The sequence below is a fragment of the Sitophilus oryzae genome, unplaced genomic scaffold, assembly GCF_002938485.1.
Source record: "Sitophilus oryzae breed Bouriz unplaced genomic scaffold, Soryzae_2.0 scaffold_803_pilon_pilon, whole genome shotgun sequence".
Classification (NCBI taxonomy): Eukaryota; Metazoa; Arthropoda; class Insecta; order Coleoptera; family Curculionidae; genus Sitophilus; species Sitophilus oryzae.
This window is the reverse complement of record NW_022147421.1, coordinates 231826-252423: the sequence shown is the minus strand read 5'-3', so window position 1 is coordinate 252423 and position 20598 is coordinate 231826. Positions and strand designations below refer to the sequence as shown.

General features: G+C 32.1%; 1 protein-coding gene across 3 annotated transcripts in view; it reads right to left on the bottom strand.

Moving 5' to 3' along the window:
* The window catches only part of LOC115888622 (NFX1-type zinc finger-containing protein 1-like), a 128205-nt gene that overhangs the window by 47779 nt on the left and 59828 nt on the right, over positions 1–20598 (bottom strand). For all 3 annotated transcript variants that reach the window (XM_030908387.1, XM_030908389.1, XM_030908388.1), the window contains exons 8-12: positions 20018–20168; positions 14957–15122; positions 7229–7387; positions 6916–7176; positions 1606–1775 (exon numbers count right to left, since the gene is read on the bottom strand). In XM_030908387.1, coding sequence (XP_030764247.1) covers positions 1606–1775; positions 6916–7176; positions 7229–7387; positions 14957–15122; positions 20018–20168 — 907 coding nt within the window. The remainder of the gene's footprint in view (positions 1–1605; positions 1776–6915; positions 7177–7228; positions 7388–14956; positions 15123–20017; positions 20169–20598) is intronic.

Genomic DNA, 20598 nt, shown 5'->3' with positions numbered 1-20598 from the left:
CCCCTTCTCGGAGGTGAAAAATAAATCACCCATTTTAATTGCAAAAATCAATAAAGCGAATTCTAAGCAATCTCTGATTACCGTAGGTGTAATAACAGTCAAGTTATCACTCTGTAAAGGTGATTTTTTTATTTTTCGAAAACTAAAAAAAATGCAACCTTTTACCGTAAAATAATGGCGAAAGAACACAAGTGCTTGAAAAGACCTTTCAAATGCTTTTTTAAAAAGTCTTTTCAAGTTCGTAGCTCAAAAACTCGCGGAGTTATGATTGGTAAAAATAGTCACCTCATTTTTTCGAAAAAAAAATTAACAAAATCTATGACTAAAAACATAAAAATAAAAACTAAGGGTAATATATGTACAGTTGGCTATATTTAGGTACTAACAATGAGCTCTGCAAATTCGAGCGGTTTAGAATGCCCAAATTTGGAAAAAAGTTGAAAATATTGATTTTCTTTATTTTTTAAAAAATTTAAATTTTTTTGACAACTCAAAAACTAAGCAAGATACGTAAAAAATTCAAGGTCTTTTTTTGCAATATTTTTGCTCTCTCAATTTTTCTGTAGATCTCTTTATTTCGTAGATATTACTTTTTTTTAGTTTGACTTACGTGTAAGGACAACCTTCTTTGAGCGCTTAGAACCCAAAAATCTCGTAAAAATGAAGAGTTGAAGACTGTTCAACTATAGAGGTTAATTTGTAGCTCGTGAAATCACTTTATAGACGGTCATATTCATTTTCTTCGAAAAATGTGCTCTTCACTATTTTACGGTAAAGGGCTGCAATTTAGTTTTCGAAAAATAAAAAATCAACTTTACAGAGTGATAACTAAGCTTTTATTATACCTACGGTAATCAGCAATGAATCGTTTAGTTATATGTATTTAGATATATTATATGGGTTTTGCGAAAAAAAAACGCAAGGTTTTCGAGTTATTTATAAAAAATGGCAGAAAAATATGCAGTTTTTAGATGAAAAATCAACATTGTCAATCCTAAATAACTAGGAAAATATTAATTTTCTAAAAAAATGTTATAGAACATTCTTTGCTTAGAATTCGCCCCTTTATTGATTTTTGCAATTAAAATGGGTGAGTTATTTTTCACCCCCGAGAAGGGGCGGCACTCACCCCCAGGGTGAAAGCACATGAATCGCTACTATGTAACTTTTGTTTCTTACATATATCTCTATTCACTGTTAAAATTTCACGTCAATCGGTGTAGCTGTTCAGAATTCGGACTCTAAAACCCTCGCTTATTAGCCTAATATCAGTGAAATTCTGGGTCGGACTGGGCCAGGGAAGCCCGGGTGGCATTGTGAGGAGGAGGTGGATTTTTTGCGTATTTTTAATAGATTAAGTTATCAGCCGCAAATTCAGTTACTATTCACAAGATAAAAAATTTCATGTAATCTTTCTAAATTATTTCACAAAAGCATAAATAATAAATTTAAAAAATCTAAAAAGGTGTGCAAATAGTTTCTCATTAATGCCTAGAAGGGGGCGCAAAAAGAAGGAAACTTCAGTAGCGGAGGATAGGTAACGAGTGCCAATTGCTAACTCACATCAAAAAATATAAAGAGCTATTAATTATTTTGTAAGCTTACCTGGTTTTGACTGTTAGAATTTAAAAATAAGTTCATATTTCCTATAATGTATAGTCCATTTCTTGCTCTAGACAGAGCTACACAAACTCGATTTTGAATTTTTAAAAAACCTGCTTTATTTTCTTCATTGCTTCTTACCAACGAGAGAAGTATTATGTCACATTCTTCACCTAATATTAATATCAATTTTATAAAATAAGCGTAAAATATAAATAATTGTATCACTAAAATATAATTTTGTAATAATGCCTTTATTATTCTAAATCTAAATAATAAAACTCTTAGAACATTCGGTGACTTGAGGAAACAATCTAAGCTATGCTGAACTTACAAGAAACATAGACGAAGAGGATGAAGAAATGATTTCGAAAAAATCGAAATAAAAATGAGAAGAAGTAATGTCAATATTTGGATGAAAGTTGGTGTCTGGGAGTTTTTTGACATGATAAATTTGATTTTGATGTCAATATGACCCCTACTTATAGAGGGCATCACCTAAAGATTTTTAACTGGTTTGAAATCGAAACTTGTTCAAAAACAACGTTAAAAGCTCTAGGACCTATTGGTTCTCTGGTGAAAGAGAGTGGTATGGGCTGTTGAGACGGTATTGGATAACATTTCCAGTGGTAAAAATGGAATGAACAAAGTTTTTAGACTGTTAAAAGATCGTTTCTACTAAGTTTCTTATTATGACAATCTTATGAATTAGGAATTCCAATGTCAAAAATGTATGACGTTGACCTTTCAAGTTTCAAAAGATAGTTAGATATAAGGAAGCTTATAATGATCAAGTAAATAAGTTTATAGTGGAGTGCCCAGAGACTTCTACCTCGGAATTCAATTAGTGTGAATGTATTATTGTGATACCTTCTGCATTGTGTTTTATAGATAAAATACTAAATTGTTTACCCATTTTATTTCGTTGCTTTTGTTTTTTTATTTTAGTAATTTTAGCAAATTCTTAGTTATTTCCTTCTTAATTTTTTGATTTTTTAAATTTTCTTTTAGTAAATTTATTGAAACAAATAAATCTAATGCATAAGCTATACCTATTCTGCTTATATTCTAATCATTGAAATTTTGATTGAAATCGAATTATACAGGGTGGCGCGTCATATATGACGCGGTTTTTGCAAAGAAAACTAGAAGTTTGTATTGAAGTGAAATTTTGTAAGCTTATTTATGTAAGTAGATTTAAAGCATTTTTTAAAATTATATAGAGTTCTACAGGCTGTCCCCAAAAAATATGATTGCATATCAAAGTTGTTTTTTTTTGCAATGGAACACTCTATATATTAACTGATTTTCGGATTCTAGTAAAAAATAAAGACGAGTTTCATTAGAAAAGTATATCACTAAAATGTATAGTTTTTGAAATACATTCACCGACAGCAAGAGGAAAAATGGGCACCTTAAAACTTTGATGTATTTTAAAGTTTAATATATTTTGTTCCAGTGGGCCAATTTTGATGATTTTTTAAGCAGCATGTAGCCAAATCACTTGACTTTTTAGTATCTCTTTCTAAATTAAAAATGAAACTCCCATCTGTTAATTATACAAGGGAAAACAAAATGTTGATATTTTGGTGAAAGTTTGAAACACCCTGTGGAATATGTTACAACAGCAAGAAATATAATAGTTTTTGAAATACATTCACCGGACGAAAAATGGGCACCTTAAAACTTTGATGTATTTTAAAATATAATATATTTTGTTTTAATGGGCCGATTTTGATGATTTTTTAAGCAGTGTGTAGCCAAATTATTTGACTTTTTAGTATCTTGTTCTAAATTAAAAATGAAACTCCCCATCTGTTAATTATACGAGGGAAAACAAAATGTTGATATTTTGGCGAAAGTTTGAAAGACCCTGTGGAGTATGGTAAAACCGAAAGAAATTAAAACTCATTTTATCATCTAGATACATACTTTCTCGATAGTTTGTTTTTGGTTCACCTCATTAGCTTTATTTTTGTTAGAGATATTCGCTTTTGAAGAAGACACTAACATTTCGTAATTTTTACATTAAGACCATGTCTTTGCTTTTGGTCCTAGTCAACAGGTCTAGTAAGTTAGGTTAGGCAGACCTTCTTGACATAAGATTTGCTTTATTTAGTCTTCTTCTTATAGTCCGGTAGTTAATATGTACGTTCCTTACGTACAATTCATTATAAATTTGAAAAGCTGGCAAACGGCGGTTTCTTAGCGATAAACTTACAATAAGTCGATCGTCTCGATTAGAAATTCACATACGAAGGTTCCTGGAGGTCTAGATTGACGTCCTCATGGACGTGGTCACAATTCAAAAACCACTCTGTATACTTATGATATTAAGGTATTTTTGGAACCGGAAGTTTATAGCAAATTCACTGAAATATAAAGCATTTTATTTGAAAAACTAAAACTTACGTGTAAAAATATATTTTACTCACCCTGAATATATATAAAAATATTTTTGAAATGTGAAGTACCATTAATATTTTGAAAAAGGTTTGGAGTGAAAATGTCAAATAGGAATCCTGATACAGATCTTTTTCGAAACACGGATCCATTTTGTATGTATGCATTTATATATGTGTGTTTATTTAAATAGTAAAGTGAAAGCAACGAATTTAAATGGGTAAACTTTGTAATATATTTTATTAACAATACAACGCAAAAAGTTTTTTAAAAAATCATTCACAGCAAATGAATTCCGAGGTTTGTATCCATAGATTTAGTAAGAACAGATATCACATTGTGCATTTTAACCCGATCAAACAATCGGAGGTTGACTACGTACTGTAAAAACCAACTGAGATAGAGAAGGCGACATTGCCACATCTCAAATTTGCGCCTATCTACTTAGTTTGATTTGCAGAAAAGGTGACTTTAAAACCTTCACCGGATATCAATAAATCTCAATTTCTTAATTAAATTAATAGTTTATTTTTAAAGAAGCATGCGTAATAATATGTTATTAACCAGAGGATATACGCGTTACTATTAAAGGACATGTTTACTGTTTAATGTGCCGAAACGTCTAGAACTATTGGCAACGTCGCTGCTAGTCTTCCAGAATGAAATGAGCCGTCCGTCCCACCACCCCTCGCGACGGCCAATGGTCTGTTATAGCGTACTACGTTTAGCTTACGGTGTGTTTGAAGTCGGAATCAAGGCCGAAATGAACTTTTCAGTGGTTTTCAGTAGTTTTTGTTTTTGTTTAACGTACCTTTGAATCTGCGAATTTTGAATATGGTAGGACAGTGTCAAATGTGTGCTCAAATTACCCGAATTTGTCTTTTCACAGGTAGGTATTGTTTCCGCCGTAATCGTACATAGGCGTCCCACAAGGGAGCCTCTTAAAATTAAAATAATTTCTAATTATATTTGTTGAATTTTGATCTATTAAAACAAGAACGTAGTAGCCGGTAATTGAATTATAATTCGTCTCAATTACTACCTAACTGTTGTAGATCATAACAAATTTGAATATAAACGTTGCATTTGAAACTTTATTATATGCCAGAAAGTGACATTTTTTTTAAATTGCGTCATATTTTGGTCATTGTATACGATATTCTAAAGGAATTTTGCTCAACTAATAAACAAAGGTTTTTACCCGACCTTTTTTACATTTTATTGCTTAATTGTATCTTATATCTGCCCCTTCGGTCTTGTTTAGACAAGTTTTTACCACCGTACAATACAAATACCTCTTCCTAGAGTTATTTGTATAGTGTTTACCTTTTTTTAGAATGGGACGAACTATAAATAATTCTTAGGCTACTAGTTTTATACATACCTATATACAGAGTGACCCAGGCCTCCAAAAAGCTTTTTACCTATTACGTTTTTGGTTTGTGATTTTTATTTCAATCTTTACATAAGATCGGGGCCATTGTAACGCACATTTTCTAAATATTTTTGTCAACATACAGGGTGATTCAAACCGCAATACATATGCTTAATACAGTTCATGAAGATTGGGACGTTTAACTAAAATTTGATTGTCTGATTAAGCTACCTAAGTAATGGATTTGTAAATAAACGTAATATTCATTATTATGCGACATAAATCCCATACTGTAGCACACAGATTTGATATTTTTAATGATAAATGCCCTTTATTCAGAGACTAAAAGGATTAAAATAAATATTGATTTTAATTATAGGAAGTTATTAATAATACAAGATTAAACAACTATTACACAGTACTTCACAGGAAGCTATCGATTGCGTAACTAATTAGTAACTAACTAAATCGTTACTAATTACTAATTTTGAAAAGTTCTTTTTAAGATCAAAAAAGGTAAAACTAAAACCTAAACTATCATTTGAGATTAAACGAAAAATTCTAAATAATGTTGCCTATTCTAAACAAGAAAAATTTATTTATAAGTTTTGGACGAAAAGAATATTTTTGTTTGCTGTAGGTAATTTTCTCAGAGATTAAACGGGAAGTTCTAAGTTCTCTTCCTCTCTCAGGGAAAATACGTAAATAAAATGACTTTTTAAGTCAAAAAAGTCAAAAGGACAAGTTATTCCAAAAAAGGACTGTCCTTTTCAAAAAAAAGGTGGCAACCCTAGGTATTTCTGGAATGGGAATTTAATGGCAAATCTACAACTTTAGTTTGAAAATATGTTCCGGCCACCTATGATTACAAAAATGTCTAAAACGTGCTTTACCATTGCCTCCATATTCTAAAAAAAAAAATTGAAAGAAAAGTCACTAACCACAAATCTAATATAGAACTGTTTCGAAGCCTGAGTCACCCTGTAAGTACTCAAAAGTAACTGAGTGTTTATATAGAAGTAACTGAAAGTTTAAATTGAATATCGACGTTGGAGCGATTTTCGAAAACTACCTACTAACGTTTCAACATAAATATATGTGGGATATTAATTAAATTATTATATTAGACCTTATAACAAAACTCATCTAACGAAAAAGTGTTAATGTAGTATATTAATATGGAGTAAAAATTTTACTAATTACTTTACTTTTACTTTACTAATTAAATTCGTTCCAAAAAACGATACGCCACTGGCTATTAGAATAATCCAAATGCGCCTAGTTGCCGGGGTCGGAAATTTTAGACTTCTCTGTCTCTTCTGTCCTTGTTTGACACATTGGAATGTTTGATACACTACCAACGAGTATTTATGAATGAAATGTTCGGTCTATCTTTATAATGTCTTTGTTTGTATCCCATAAGGGCTTAAAGCACTCCACTATTACAGGTTTTAGCGCAACGATATGGTTTGGCTTGAGGAATACTTTTTGAATGATACAGTACATTTATCAGGAGGTAAATCGTTTTTGCTCACCTTGGTAATTATCTAAAACAGCAACTCTAACATTTTTTAGGAACATCGCATTATGCGGTTTTTCTATTTCGTTCAACATATCAAACATTTGCCCAAGGTAAGCTGCTAAGATTGTTATTTGTTCTGGTTCGTAACCATTTAATATTAAATGTCGCGCTAGTGCAATTAAAAATGTTGCTTCGTGAGTATTCTTCTTACTTTGATCTTGACATTCACTTTCAGGTTTATCATGATTAATAAAATATAAGCATTTTTCGACTCCTGCAAAATTATACGATCATTTTATATCCCTGACAAAACACACAGAAATTACCCAAAATAGGATCTCTTTGTAAGGTAGATTCATGATCTTCCAAATCTTTATAAATAGTTGGTTTAATAAGACTTGATATTTCCGGTTTCATACGATGCTGGACATTTAAAGTGTAACACTGAATGTTATTGTTAACCATTCGTTCAAACAAACTAACACCTAAAAAGCAATTAAATTATCAGCATATACGAGCCCTAACAACTAAATATTCGGACAAACAAAAATTTATTGAAAACTATAATTTACATAATTTAAAAATATATTAAAATTTATCATTTCTAATGAGTATTTCAATAATTTGGTTCCTATAAACGTTAAAATAAACTGTAGGCGAATAAATAAACAAAAACATTACACAATATCGTGACAACTAAATGTTCGCACACTTTAAGAAATAATTATTGCTACATAATAAATAATATGTCGTTACATCAGCATGCTCGTTTACAACCAGTCCAAGCCTGTCTGGAATTGTTTTTATTAAAGATTGACATACGTCAGAGTAAAAATTTTCGTTGGTTCAAAAGTTTTTTGGTTCGTTGGGGATCATCAAGCAATTTCATTTTATGCCACAAGGTTTCGATAACATTAAGATCCAGACTGTTTGAAGGCCATGAGAGGACCTTGATGTAATTTTCTCTAAACCACTTTTTAATAGTTTTAACCAAAGATATTTAAACTCAAGAGATACAATTGTTTACCTTTCTCCTTCATCAATCCTAATTCTATCCTTATTTAACCATCTCTTTTACACCGAAAACATATTTGCCAGATTTACCTGTATATTGGTACTGTATACCTGGTAAATCAATATTGGTAATTGTATTGGTACAATATTGGTACTGTATGTTGGTAAATCAATATTGGGTATATTGATTTACCAGATTTACCTGTATATACAATCCCACACCCGGCATTTCATCAGCCGACTATTCTTATTAAAATAAAAATAGCTTGGGTACCTAGGTCGACTCAGCCTTAAATGAGTACTTGGGATTCACAATCCTGAGGTAATAATAGGCGGTTGAAGCGTAATGCTAGCCACATTACCTTCCTTGAATACCGAACGGCTCTAGTATGGCAAGCTGTACCTTGCTACTCCCAAGGCGTTAAACGCTATACACGGGAGCTATAATTATTATACATGTATATTGGTATTAGTATTCGATTAAATACCACAACCAATTATTAAGTAATAAATAATTTCGTTATATTTTTGTAATATATCAACTACATTAATTTGCTAACGTGAATTTTTCATTTAATGCTTAACTGCTTTATTATTTTTAATTTTATAATGGAATAAAAATATCATGGTCGTGTTTCTTTTAATAAAAAGCAGTTTGGCAATGTCAGTTTTAGAAATATGCCGGCGTAGTACAACGTATTTCGAGGATGAATGGAAAATCCTAGATTCTCCTTTTGCGATGTTGCTATGCCGCCGATCAAGCTCCATATTCTTTATTTGCAGTATTATAGTATTTTTGCGTTATTTTGTGGACTTCTGTGGACATTAATTTGAAAATATGGTGCATTCATATATTGTGTACAAGAGAGTGTATCATTTAAATCCATATTTAACTTTTCACCGGTAAATAGAAATAAGTAGGGTTAGGTATATTACTATATCCTATTCTCTGTAGATCAGAGGCGTACCTAGACATAAAAAATAGCAGATCTCTAAATTATATTTTTAGGTTTACTTTTTAAATCATATATTTATTATGTTTTTTAAATTATATATTAATTAAATTATTTGTAGGAAAAAGATACATGGTACATACTAATTACCAATAAGTTAATAACAATTTCTGTTCCCCTTTTAAGAAAGGCCATTGAATGTTAAAAATTAAATTAAAGTTCTATAAACCGCCTGTAATTTATAAACAACATCTATTTTCGAAAAACCGTACTTTCTTATAAGAATAAATCTAATCTAGGTACCTACTTGGGTTTGACAAAACATTACCTACCTTTTGTGAAAATTTTATTGGGGTGTACCAAAGATGGAATTTTGCGGCCTTACTTTTTTTGTTGCCGTTACAATTTTATACGGCTTTTGTTTTAAATTCTGGTTGCTATAATGTAAATGGACATCTTTTGACGTACATATAATTAATGTTCTTATTACATGAATTTTATGACTTTCTTACATTTTATTGTATTGAAATTCTTTGCATATGCACTTTTTATTATTTATAAACAATATGAATTTTCTTTTGCAAACAAGAGAAAAAAAACTAAATATTTTTTTTTAAACTAAGAACCGTTTACTAAACAATCACCATTTTATTTTATTTATGATTTTGTAAAATTATCGCTAGACTTTTCTGATGACTGTGTATTATATCAAATAATTTTGCTTAGATATACACATACCGTATGACCGAATAAAAACGGCGTCCAGTTGGCTTGGAAATGACGATCGATGGCATTTCCTATATAAATTTACGTATAAAATGATAGCGATATTCATTTCATAGCCATCGCTGACGCCGTTTTTATTCGATCATACGGTATAATATACATTTTATATTTTCAGTTCTGATTTACTGTGTTTGAAACATCCCTAAAATGAAAGTTAAGTTAAATAAATGTTGAATTTTCTTACTTCTTATTCCCTCATTAATGAACAATTGTGAACTAATAAAAATTATAAGGCACATTTTAAATTTTATTCACTGTTTTTTATTGTAGTTGTAAAATTCATATAGGTATATAATAATAAAGTTTGTATTATTTTATATATAAAATATTGTGTTATTAGGTTAAAATAACTATTTTATTTTGTTATTCTAATAGAGGGAATCTCATTCGCCGGAGACGAACAAGGTTTGAAACAAGATATTGAAACTGCATTTACTAATACACCTAAAATTTGATATTTTATTTAATAAAATAAAGTAAAAAACGCTTATTAATTTTTAATCGTTATTCTTATGTGAAAAGCCATCTTATAATAAAAAATTATGCCGGTTTTTATTTTATTTCGCTATCCTCCCTCAACTTATTTTTTTTACAATGCGACAAATATGTAAGATGTAAGTTTTATTATTATTTTATTTTAATTTATTAAACAATTATTTTAATTTCCTTAAAATACTGTCGGTCGATCGGCACGCCACTGGAAATTGACCTCAAACGTCTAATCTTTGTACACAACTACATTGTTGCCATCGAGCAGATATCCCTATTTCCTTCTCTATCCATTCTCTCTTGCACTCGTTGATTTTCGCAAACCAATGTGTGATGAAGCTTTAGAGCGTTTTATGAATGGATCATTGTATCTCCCGAGTTTAAATATCTTTGGTTTTAACCGTATGGCATGTACTACCATCTTGTTTAAATATAAAATTCATGTTCTGGTAAATGTCTACCACACTTGGCACAAAAGTGTTTTTCAAAATTCCTTGATATTTTGAAGCATTAATGGTGCCTCCTAACACCTCATACACTCTTAGACCCATTGCGGACACACGCCATAAAAAAACAAAATGCTTTTAGGAAATTTCACTATCCTTTTGAAGCAATCTTTATCAACAGATAATTTCAATCATAAATTGCAATTGCAAGTGCCCATGAGCCATTTTAATATCAATAAAATAAAAATAATCAAACATCGCTAAAGTGTGTATTTGATAAAGAGTGCCTCAAAAGTACAGTGCAATTTCCTAGAGGCAGTATGAATTGAGTGTGTTTGTCCACAATGGGTCTAGGAAGGTATGAGGTGGTACAATAATTAACTGAGTAAAAAAATCAAGAAATTTTGAAAAATCTTGTGCCAAGTGCGAGAGATCTTTACCAGGACATGCATTTTATATTTCAACAGGACGCTGCTCTATGTTATATGGCTAAAACTATTAAAAAATGGTTTAGGGACAATAACATTAAGGTCCCTTAATGGCCTTCGAATAGTCCGAACCTCAATGTTAACGAGGCGTTGTGGTATAAAATGAAACAAAAATGGGTGATAATTTCCAATAAACCGTTGCCCATTTGACGATGATATTAGATGAATTATTCCAAAATTCTGAAATTGGCTTATGTCACTCATTAATAAAAATAATGCCAGACAGGATTGCAGCGGTTCTAAAAACGCAGATCGATATAACGCCATATTAAAATAGTTTTTTCTTAAAATGTCCGAACATTTACTTGTCACAGTTTATTTTAATGTTTATAGAAACCAAACTATATATTTAAATACTCATTAGAAATGACACATTTTAATGTATTGTTAATGTAGTTCTTAAATTTAATAATTCAGTTTATGTAAATCAAAATTTTCAAAAAAATTTTGTTTGTCCCAACATTTAGTTGTTAGCGCTCGTATTAGTATACATTATCACATATGTACAGGGTGTCCCACTAACAATTGCTCTTGGCTGTATCTTGGAAAGTATTAGTCGTACGGCTTGCGGAAAATAATATTTATAACTAAAGAGACCATAAGAAATTGCTGGAAATTATTTTCAAGTTTGTCTCTACATATCCGACCATACATAAACAACCACTAGAGGGCGTAACTGCTATGGAAAATAACAAAATAGAATTTTTAAGAAATTATGCCTAGATACGATGTACTATAAATAATAGCTTCATAATCTTCAGTAAGTTTTGGATCTTATTTGTAAGAACTATTTTCCTCTACAATACGCGTTTTTTTAAAAAAAAATAAAGGCGATAGTATATTATGTACTTTTGGCTGATACTAAAGAGTAATAAAAGCTTAAAAAGTCAGCGAAAACCGCATTTTGATATCTTTTTTCAAACCAAAGTTATTAACAAAATTATAATAAATAAGAAAAAATAAGCCCTTAATGCCTTATTTTTCTAACAGGGCTATTTCTCTATCACTAGCCCTCTTGATTATGACCATTCTAATAAAAAATAAGATAAACAAGATTATTTTATTCAAAAAATCGACAATGTACCAGAATACAATAATACTAGGTGTATTAATATCTAATAATTAAGATATCAATGACAGTGAACAAGAAACGACGCTTCACTGAATTCAAGTAACTAAAAAGGATAACGGAAAAAAAATTAAATTAAATTAATTTTTTTAAAAAAAGTTGCTTTTAAAGGGATAGTTTATCAAAATATTATTATTATATCAACATTTTGATAGTCTCAGTAGCGTTTTTTTATCTTTTGATCGCTTTTCTAAAAATGCCCTTCTTCAAAAGAGAAAAACGCTGCTATGATGCTTTTACACACTGTAAGAAATTTGTTGGGTACTCCGAACTTTTCATAATTGCCCAAAGTGCATCTCTGTTCACAGAATTGAAGGCTTTTGTTAGGTCGATGAATGCAACATAAAGTTTAGACTGCTGTTCTTTTACTTTTTCCTATAGTTGGCGGATGGAAAATATGGAATCGACGGTGCCGCGGTTAGTGCGAAAACCCGTTTGCGATTCTGGAAGGATTTTTTCTATATGTGGGTGCAGGCGTTTTGACATAATTTTTGCAAGAATTTTTCCGCCGATAGCCAAGAGTGAAATTCCCCGGTAGTTTCCGCAGTCTGATCCACTTCCTTTGTTCTTAAATATATTCACTATATTTGCGTTGCAAAAGTCCTGAGGCACCTCTCCGCTTTCCCATATGACATCGAAGAGAGCCTTAAGATGACCAATAAGTTCTTTACTTGCACACTTATAGATTTCCGCCGGAATCGCGTCACAGCCAGCTGATTTGTTGTTTTTAAGCTGTTTTATGGAGGCCTTTATTTCCTGTTCTGTTATTGGGATACCTAATACATCGAGGCTGTTATACTGAGGTATTGTGTTTAGCGCTTCCATATTGGGGTTATTTTCTTGGTTAAGGATATGGCTGTAATGCTCTTTCCAGCGGTTTCTGATTTGCTCTTCCTCTTTTAGAAGTTCGCCATTTTGTGCCATGATTGGGCAGCTTGCCTTCTTGGTTGGGCCGTATACTTCTTTTACAGCCTCGAAGAATTTACGGTAATCGTGATGCGTGGCGTACTCTTGAATCTGATTAGCTTTTTGTGACCACCAGTTATCTTTTATTTGGCGTAGTTTTCTCCGAAGCGTGTAGTTGGCTGCTTTAAAGTTGTCTACCAGCCTTGGGTTGTGTGGATTTAAAGTGACTGCTTGATGTGCTCTATACTTTTGTTCCAACAAAGCCTGTATATGACGTTGATTTTCGTTAAACCAGTCTGGTTGTTTCTTTTTGTTGGACTTTCCCAGAACAGCTTCGTAGGTTTTATGAATCGCATCCCTTAATTGTGTCCAGCCTTGTTCAGCTTCCAAGATTGAGATTGGAGTTATCGGTGGAAGTGATTCTTTGATGGCTTCCCGGAGGGCGTCGACGGTATCGTTGTTCTCTAGACCCCGTACGTTCAATCTGGTCACGTTGTTTTGTTTTTTACAGTGTGGATGTTTGGGTTTTAACTGGATTTTCATTTTTGAAATTAAAAGTCGGTGGTCAGTGCCGCATTCGGCATCTATCCTGGCTTTTGTGAGTCTGACATCTTTTAGATGCGCCCTTCGAACGATTACGTGGTCCAATTGATGCCAGTGGCCTGATCTGGGATGTTTCCAGGTACCTTTAAACTTGTCCTTCAACATGAACCACGTATTGGTGATGCAAAGATTATACTCTGTGCATGTTGTTAATAAGCGTTCACCGTTGCTATTTACGTTTCCCATACCATGTTTTCCCAATACGTCAGGCCATATTTCCTGTTGTTTACCGACACGGGCGTTAAAGTCACCTAGCAAGATAATTCGTTCGTTCTTCGGAATTCGTTGGAGAGCATTTTGCAGAGTTTGGTAAAATTTATCCTTATCCTCAATTTTAGCGTCTAGGGTGGGAGCGTAGGCACTAATGATGTTGACGTAAGTTTTGTCTGATATGGGATACCTTAGGGTCATAAGGCGTTCGGAGACACCAATAGGTACTTCTGTTAATTTGGTTGCAATTTCGTTCTTGATTGCAATGCCTACGCCATGAATTCTCCTGTGTGTTGTGGGGTGACCCTTCCTTGCATCGTATCTATTATAATTTTGCTAATATCTTCGATTAGAAAGAAGATATCAAGATGCCATTTTCGCTGACTTTTTAATTGCTGATTTTTTGTTTATACGATATAATATAGAGTAAGAAACGCTCTTTTAAACAAGCCCCCGGTTGTTGGATTCCGTTCATCTAGTTCCGAGTTATTAATATTTAAATAAAACCAGATCTAACCTTCCCCACCACTTTATTTTGGCAGATAGGCGAAAATGGTTCTAATAAAAAATATTCAAAATTTACTGAAGATCATGAAGCTATTATTTATAGTACCTGTTATCTAGGTAAAATTGTGTAAAAACTCCTTTTTCTTATTTTTTTATAGCCCTGTAGCGGCCGTTATACAAACTTGAAAATAGTTTCCAGCAATTTTTCATAGCCTCTTTAGTTATAAATATTTTTTTTCCGCAGGCTCTACGGCTAATACTTTCGGAGATACAGCCGAAAGCTATTCTTAGTGGAACATCCTGTATATACGCAGAAGTTCTAATTCACCCTAAATTCAGATTTGCTTAGATCCTAAAAAACATTTAATGAAAAACCATGTAGATGATGTAAACATTTTTATAGATTTTTTTTCAAATATATGAAAATATTAATGCATAAAAACTTATATTTTATAACTTTTTAACTTGGAAAATCAAAATCATCCGTTTAAATATTTTAACTTTGTTTGATTTTCGTACTTACCCAATTTGTATTTAGTTTCAATTTCAAAATCAGCGGCTCCTGGTTTAAGTTGAAGATGGTCACCTATTAATATAAGATGCTGACAATTCTGTGTTAGTGCTGCAATAATGTGAGCTTCTAAAACTTCCGCTGCTTCTTCCACTATTACAATAGGATTTTTGAGGGACTAAAAGATGTATTATGCATTCAAAATAATGAAGAAGACAAATTTTACATCATGTTACAGGTTATTGAGAAAGACCATATCGTATGGCATTTGGCATTGTTAGTTAATTGATTTACATAAATTTACACTTCGGTCTCAATTGATGTTTTGAATTTGATTAAAACCAAAACCTTTTGCTCTGTATAATTATACAAAAAAAAATTTAAATAAATCCCTTTTTGGATGTTCTATTGTAATCGCAAAACATTTTCAGATGCACGTCATCAATCACATCGAAATTGCCACTAAGCCTATAAACATGAGTAAATGAAATTTTAGCAAAAATTTTTAAATTTGTGGACTAATTTAAGATACCAAGCAGCTTATCATTATACTTTACTTTATAGAGCACTAAAGCCTATAAACATGAGTAAATGAAATTTTAGCAAAAATGTTTAAATTTGTGGACTAATTTAAGATACCAAGCAGCTCTTTATTATACTTTACTTTATAGAGCAAATGATTTAACAGATATTTTATTTAGAGTAAAGCTGCAAAAAATAGTTTAAACTGATTTTTATTATCGCCTAGTTGGTCACTAGGGTGGAACGAAAAAAAAAATTGTTTGCAAAATATTTTCACACAAGTCTCAAAATGTGCCTTTAGATAAGTAATTTTTTTTCTCAAAAGCTGACCGCTCTGCCTTTGTATCTTCAGGTTCCTCACGGGCCTTAAAAGCTGAGATATTTTGAAAAATATTTGTTTTTTTTGCCCGTCAACATATTTGATAATTATATACATAATTGCTACATATATACATAATTGCTACATGACTATAAAATATAACCCAATAAGTTTTCCGGTTCCTCAATATATTTGAAACTTGTCCACCTGCAGGATAAACTACCATCCGTGCCACTTGCCTGTGACAAAACTGGAGTTTCAGATCACGCTGCCGCTATAATCGCAAATGCTGCTTTAGAGGATATTGGAGTAGTGTCTAAAAGCTGTTCTACGCAGATAGTAGATAGAATGAAGATCAGGCGGGCCAGAGTGTCTCAACGTAACGTTTGTACTAGTGTATTAGGTGTAATGTCGTTATTAGGCTTGTTTTTTGATGGTCGAAAGGACTCTACTATTATTTACAATAAGAATAAAAGGAAGAGAAAACGCGTTGTGGAAGAACATATTTCTATTCTAAGTGAACCCGGTTCTAAGTATTTGGGCCATGTCACACCGGAAAGCGGATCTGCATGTTATATAAAACGGTCTTTGGTTAATTTCTTGAAAGAAAAGTTTGACTTGACAGAACTTTCCGATTTAGTAGCAGTTGGGACAGATGGAACTGTTGTGAATACGGGAGTGAAAAATGGCGCTATTCGTTTGTTGGAAAAAGAATTAAAATGTCCCTTCCAATGGTTAATTTGTTTATTCCATTTAAATGAACTTCCTTTGCGACATTTAGTAAAAGAGCTAGATGGTGAAACTTCTGGTCCAGGTGGACTCAAAGGTGTTATTGGACAGAAACTAGAGAATTGTGAAACCCTAGTTGTTGTAAAATTCAGGAGAATTGAAACTGTCTAATAACACAGAATTGAAATTGTCTAATAAAACACGCCTAATAACGACATTTCACCTAATACACTAATACAAACGTTACGTTGAGACATTCTGGCCCTCCTGATCTTCATTCCATCTACTATCTGTGTAGAACTGCTTTTAGACACTACTCGAATATCCTCTAAAACAGCATTTGCGATTATATATATATATATATATATATATATATATATATATATATATATATATATATATATATATATATATATATATATATATATATATATATATATATATATATATATATATATTATAGCGGCAGCGTGATCTCAAACTCCAGTTTTGTCACAGGCAAGTGCCACGGACGGTAGTTTATCATGCAGGTGGACAAGTTTCAAATATATTGAGGAACCGGAAAACAATAATTTAAGTGATTTAGTTTGGATAACATTATTGGGTTATATTTTATAGTCATGTTAAGCAGTGTGTTAAAGGTAAAAGATAAATAATTATCAAATATGTTGACGGGCAAAAAAACAAATATTTTTCAAAATATCTCAGCTTTTAAGGCCCGTGAGGAACCTGAAGATACCAAGGCAGGGCACTTAGCTTTTGAGAAAAAAAATTACTTGTCTCAAGGCACATTTTGAGGCTTGTGTGAAAATATTTTTGAATTTTTTTTTTCGTTCCACCCTATTGGTCACATTGCGCCATGTTCAGCAACGTTGTCGTTTATTATTTGACAATAGTCAGTTATTTTGTATAATATCGTGTTGTTGAATTTTTGGGAGTAATTTTCGTTCTTTGCCGTTTTTCACAGTTGTTTTCTTAAATTGTACTTCTAAGCACAAACAGTTCTTTTAAGAACTAAATTTTCGAGATATTTTACTGCATTTTTTGAAATTGTGTGTTGAAAATATGCCGAAGCCTTTAAACAGATGATGATGACAAACGACCTATTATTTTTAAAGTCTTAACAAACTGTAACTTTAAAACAGCATTTCCGCACTCGTGTTTATAGGATTTTTTTTTCGTATTTTTCATAAGGAATTAATGAGTACTTATTTAACACTCTAGCCAGTTAATGACATTTATTTTTATAAATATATAAATTAATTAAAAAATTTTAAATGGGATTAAGGCAGATTAATAAAATTGTGTTTATCTCATCAAGAAGACCGAGCTCGACAACATATCAACAACTTTTAATCGGCATTAAACGGCCTACAGAATTTTGCTAACAAGAGGAAAAGTCAGTGGCGCACATGGTTTTCTTTTTTTAGAAAAATATTCCATTGATAACCCATATGCGCGTACCTGGTGAATCTGTCGACACAAGGTCGACACTTTTTTAGCATTAAAATATGTCGCACTTATCGCAGTTAGCGCCAAAACACAAGAGACGGTTAGGTTAGGTTAGATTAAGTCAAAATTTCATTCAAATGGCTAAAGCTTAGTTTACACGGGCAAGTAAATTATCGCAAGTATATATCTGAGAACACTTCTACCAAACTTGCATAATGTAAACAGTATCCGAAAGCACTCTCCCAGCAAGTCACAAAACTGGCGGGGAAGTGGTTGCGACGAAAGACGCTTGCAAGTGTAAACAGGTTGGGAGAGTGCTCTGGCAAGTTAAAATTTATTTCCGTCTTGTTGAAAGTTTTTGGTGCGTGATTTGGAAAGTGATTTTTGAAGGCGTGTTAAATAACGATATTAAAATGGAGTATGTGGTCGAAAGAAGATACCATCACTTTGATCAATTTATTTGAAGGATTTCCGGAATTGGGGCAAAAAAATCGAAAATTTAGAGATAGAGCTAAAAAGCAAAAAGCAATCAAATTTATAGCTGACAAATTCAACACAACTGAGGCTGAGATTCAGCGGAAGCTACATAATATTCGTACCCAAGCAAACTAGGAGTGGAACAAAATTATAAAAAGAAAAAGTAAAATCGACTTCTGACATTCACAGAAAATTGTTTAAATGCTTTGGGTCTCTTCATTTCTTATTTTTTTTAATAACATCGCGTAAGCTCCAAGACTAGGCCTTCTGGCAATCCATTTTTTAACCCATATTCTTTTTCTAGATTTTCTTGACTGTTTGCGTAAAATTGCAACAAGAAGAGCAGTGGCTGCAGCTCCCTTTTTACGGCGCTACATTTTTCTTCTAAACAATATACTTGTGCAATATACACCATACCGTGTATACGTGCATGCAATTTCTTGCTCAAAGCATATGCCTAGAAAGTACTTGTTGCAAGAAATTGCTTTAAAATTTGCTTAACCGCACTATCGCAAGTTACTCTAGCAAGTTCTATCGCAATTTTCTATCCCGTGTAAACTACGCTTAAAGCGTAGTTTATACGTGCAAGTAAATTATCGCAAGTATATGTCTGAGAGCACTTCTACCAAACTTGCATAATGTAAACAGTATCCGAAAGCACTCTCCCAGCAAGTCATAAAACTGGCGGGGAAGTGGTTGCGGCGAAAGACGCTTGCAAGTGTAAACAGGTTGAGATAGTGCTCTGGCAAGTTAAAATTTATTTCCGTCTTCTTGAAAGTTTTTGGTGCAAGTGATTTTCGGAAGCGTGTTAAATAACGATATTAAAATCAAATTCTGTAAACTTTGTTAAAATGGAGAAACGTATGTGGTCGAAAGAAGATACCATCACTTTGATTAGTATATTTGAAGTATTTTTGTAATTGTGGCATATCAAATTTTGATATTTTTTTGATTATATCCAATTTCGAAATTAGTTGTAGTAAAAAGTTAAAATCGACTTCTGACATTCGCAGAAAATTGTTTAAATGCTTTGGGTCTTCATTTCTTAATTCTTTTAATAACATCGCGTAAGCTCCAAGACTAGGCCTTCTGGCAATCCGTTCTTTAACCCATATTCTTTTTCTAGATTTTCTTGAGTGTTTGAGTAAAATTGCATCAAGAAGAGCTGCAGCTCTCTTTTTACGGCGCGACATTTTTCTACTAAACCAATATACTTGTGCAATATACACCATACCGTGTATACGTGCATGCAATTTCTTGCTCAAAGCATATGGTTAGAAAGTACTTGTTGCAAGAAATTGCTTTAAAATTTGCTTAATGTAAACACTATCGCAAGTTACTCTAGCAAGTTCTATCTCAATTTTCTATCCCGTGTAAACTACGCTTAAAAGCACTTGCAAAAAAATTAAAATAAATAGAACAAATTAAGACTTTCTCTCTTTTTACCCTCTGTAGCTACAAAAAAGCAGAATAGGACCTACGTTAATAGAAAAATAAATCTTATTTTTACGTGAGGAATCGACCCACGAGAGATACGTGATTTTTGAAACAACCTGTGTATCGTCTATTATTACCTGTATGGTGCTACGTAATCGGGCTGCTCCTGTTGTGGTCATACCTACCAGACGACAATTTTCCATTATGCGAGCATCTTCCATCTGTCGTAGATCGTTGTAAATTCGAAAAGCCTCTTGATATTTGATTGTCACTACTTTATATGTATCCCTGTAAAAATTAATTATTCCTTAGTAAATAACTGTTGTTGAATTTGAAAGCACTAATTAATAAACAAAAATCGGTCCAATATTTTAATAGATGTATAAGGTATTGGTGTTATACAGCAAAAAGCTAAATATAAAACTTATAAGGTTTTTAAATATCTATTAGCGGGGGCGGGTAATACATTTAAGTATACAGGGTCGGTCTTAAAGTCGTGGCACATTAAAGTTTCAATTTTTTAAATGGAACCCCCTGTATATTATTGCCTATTTCGATTCTTCCTTCAATTCGAAATACACACAATGTACCTCAAACCAACCGTTTCCGAGTTATTGATTTTGAAAATATCATATATTAATGATTTTTTTTTGAAGTTTTCAATAGTAAGATCAAAGTTTACAGAATAATTCTGTGTAATAATGAAAGTAAGAACTAC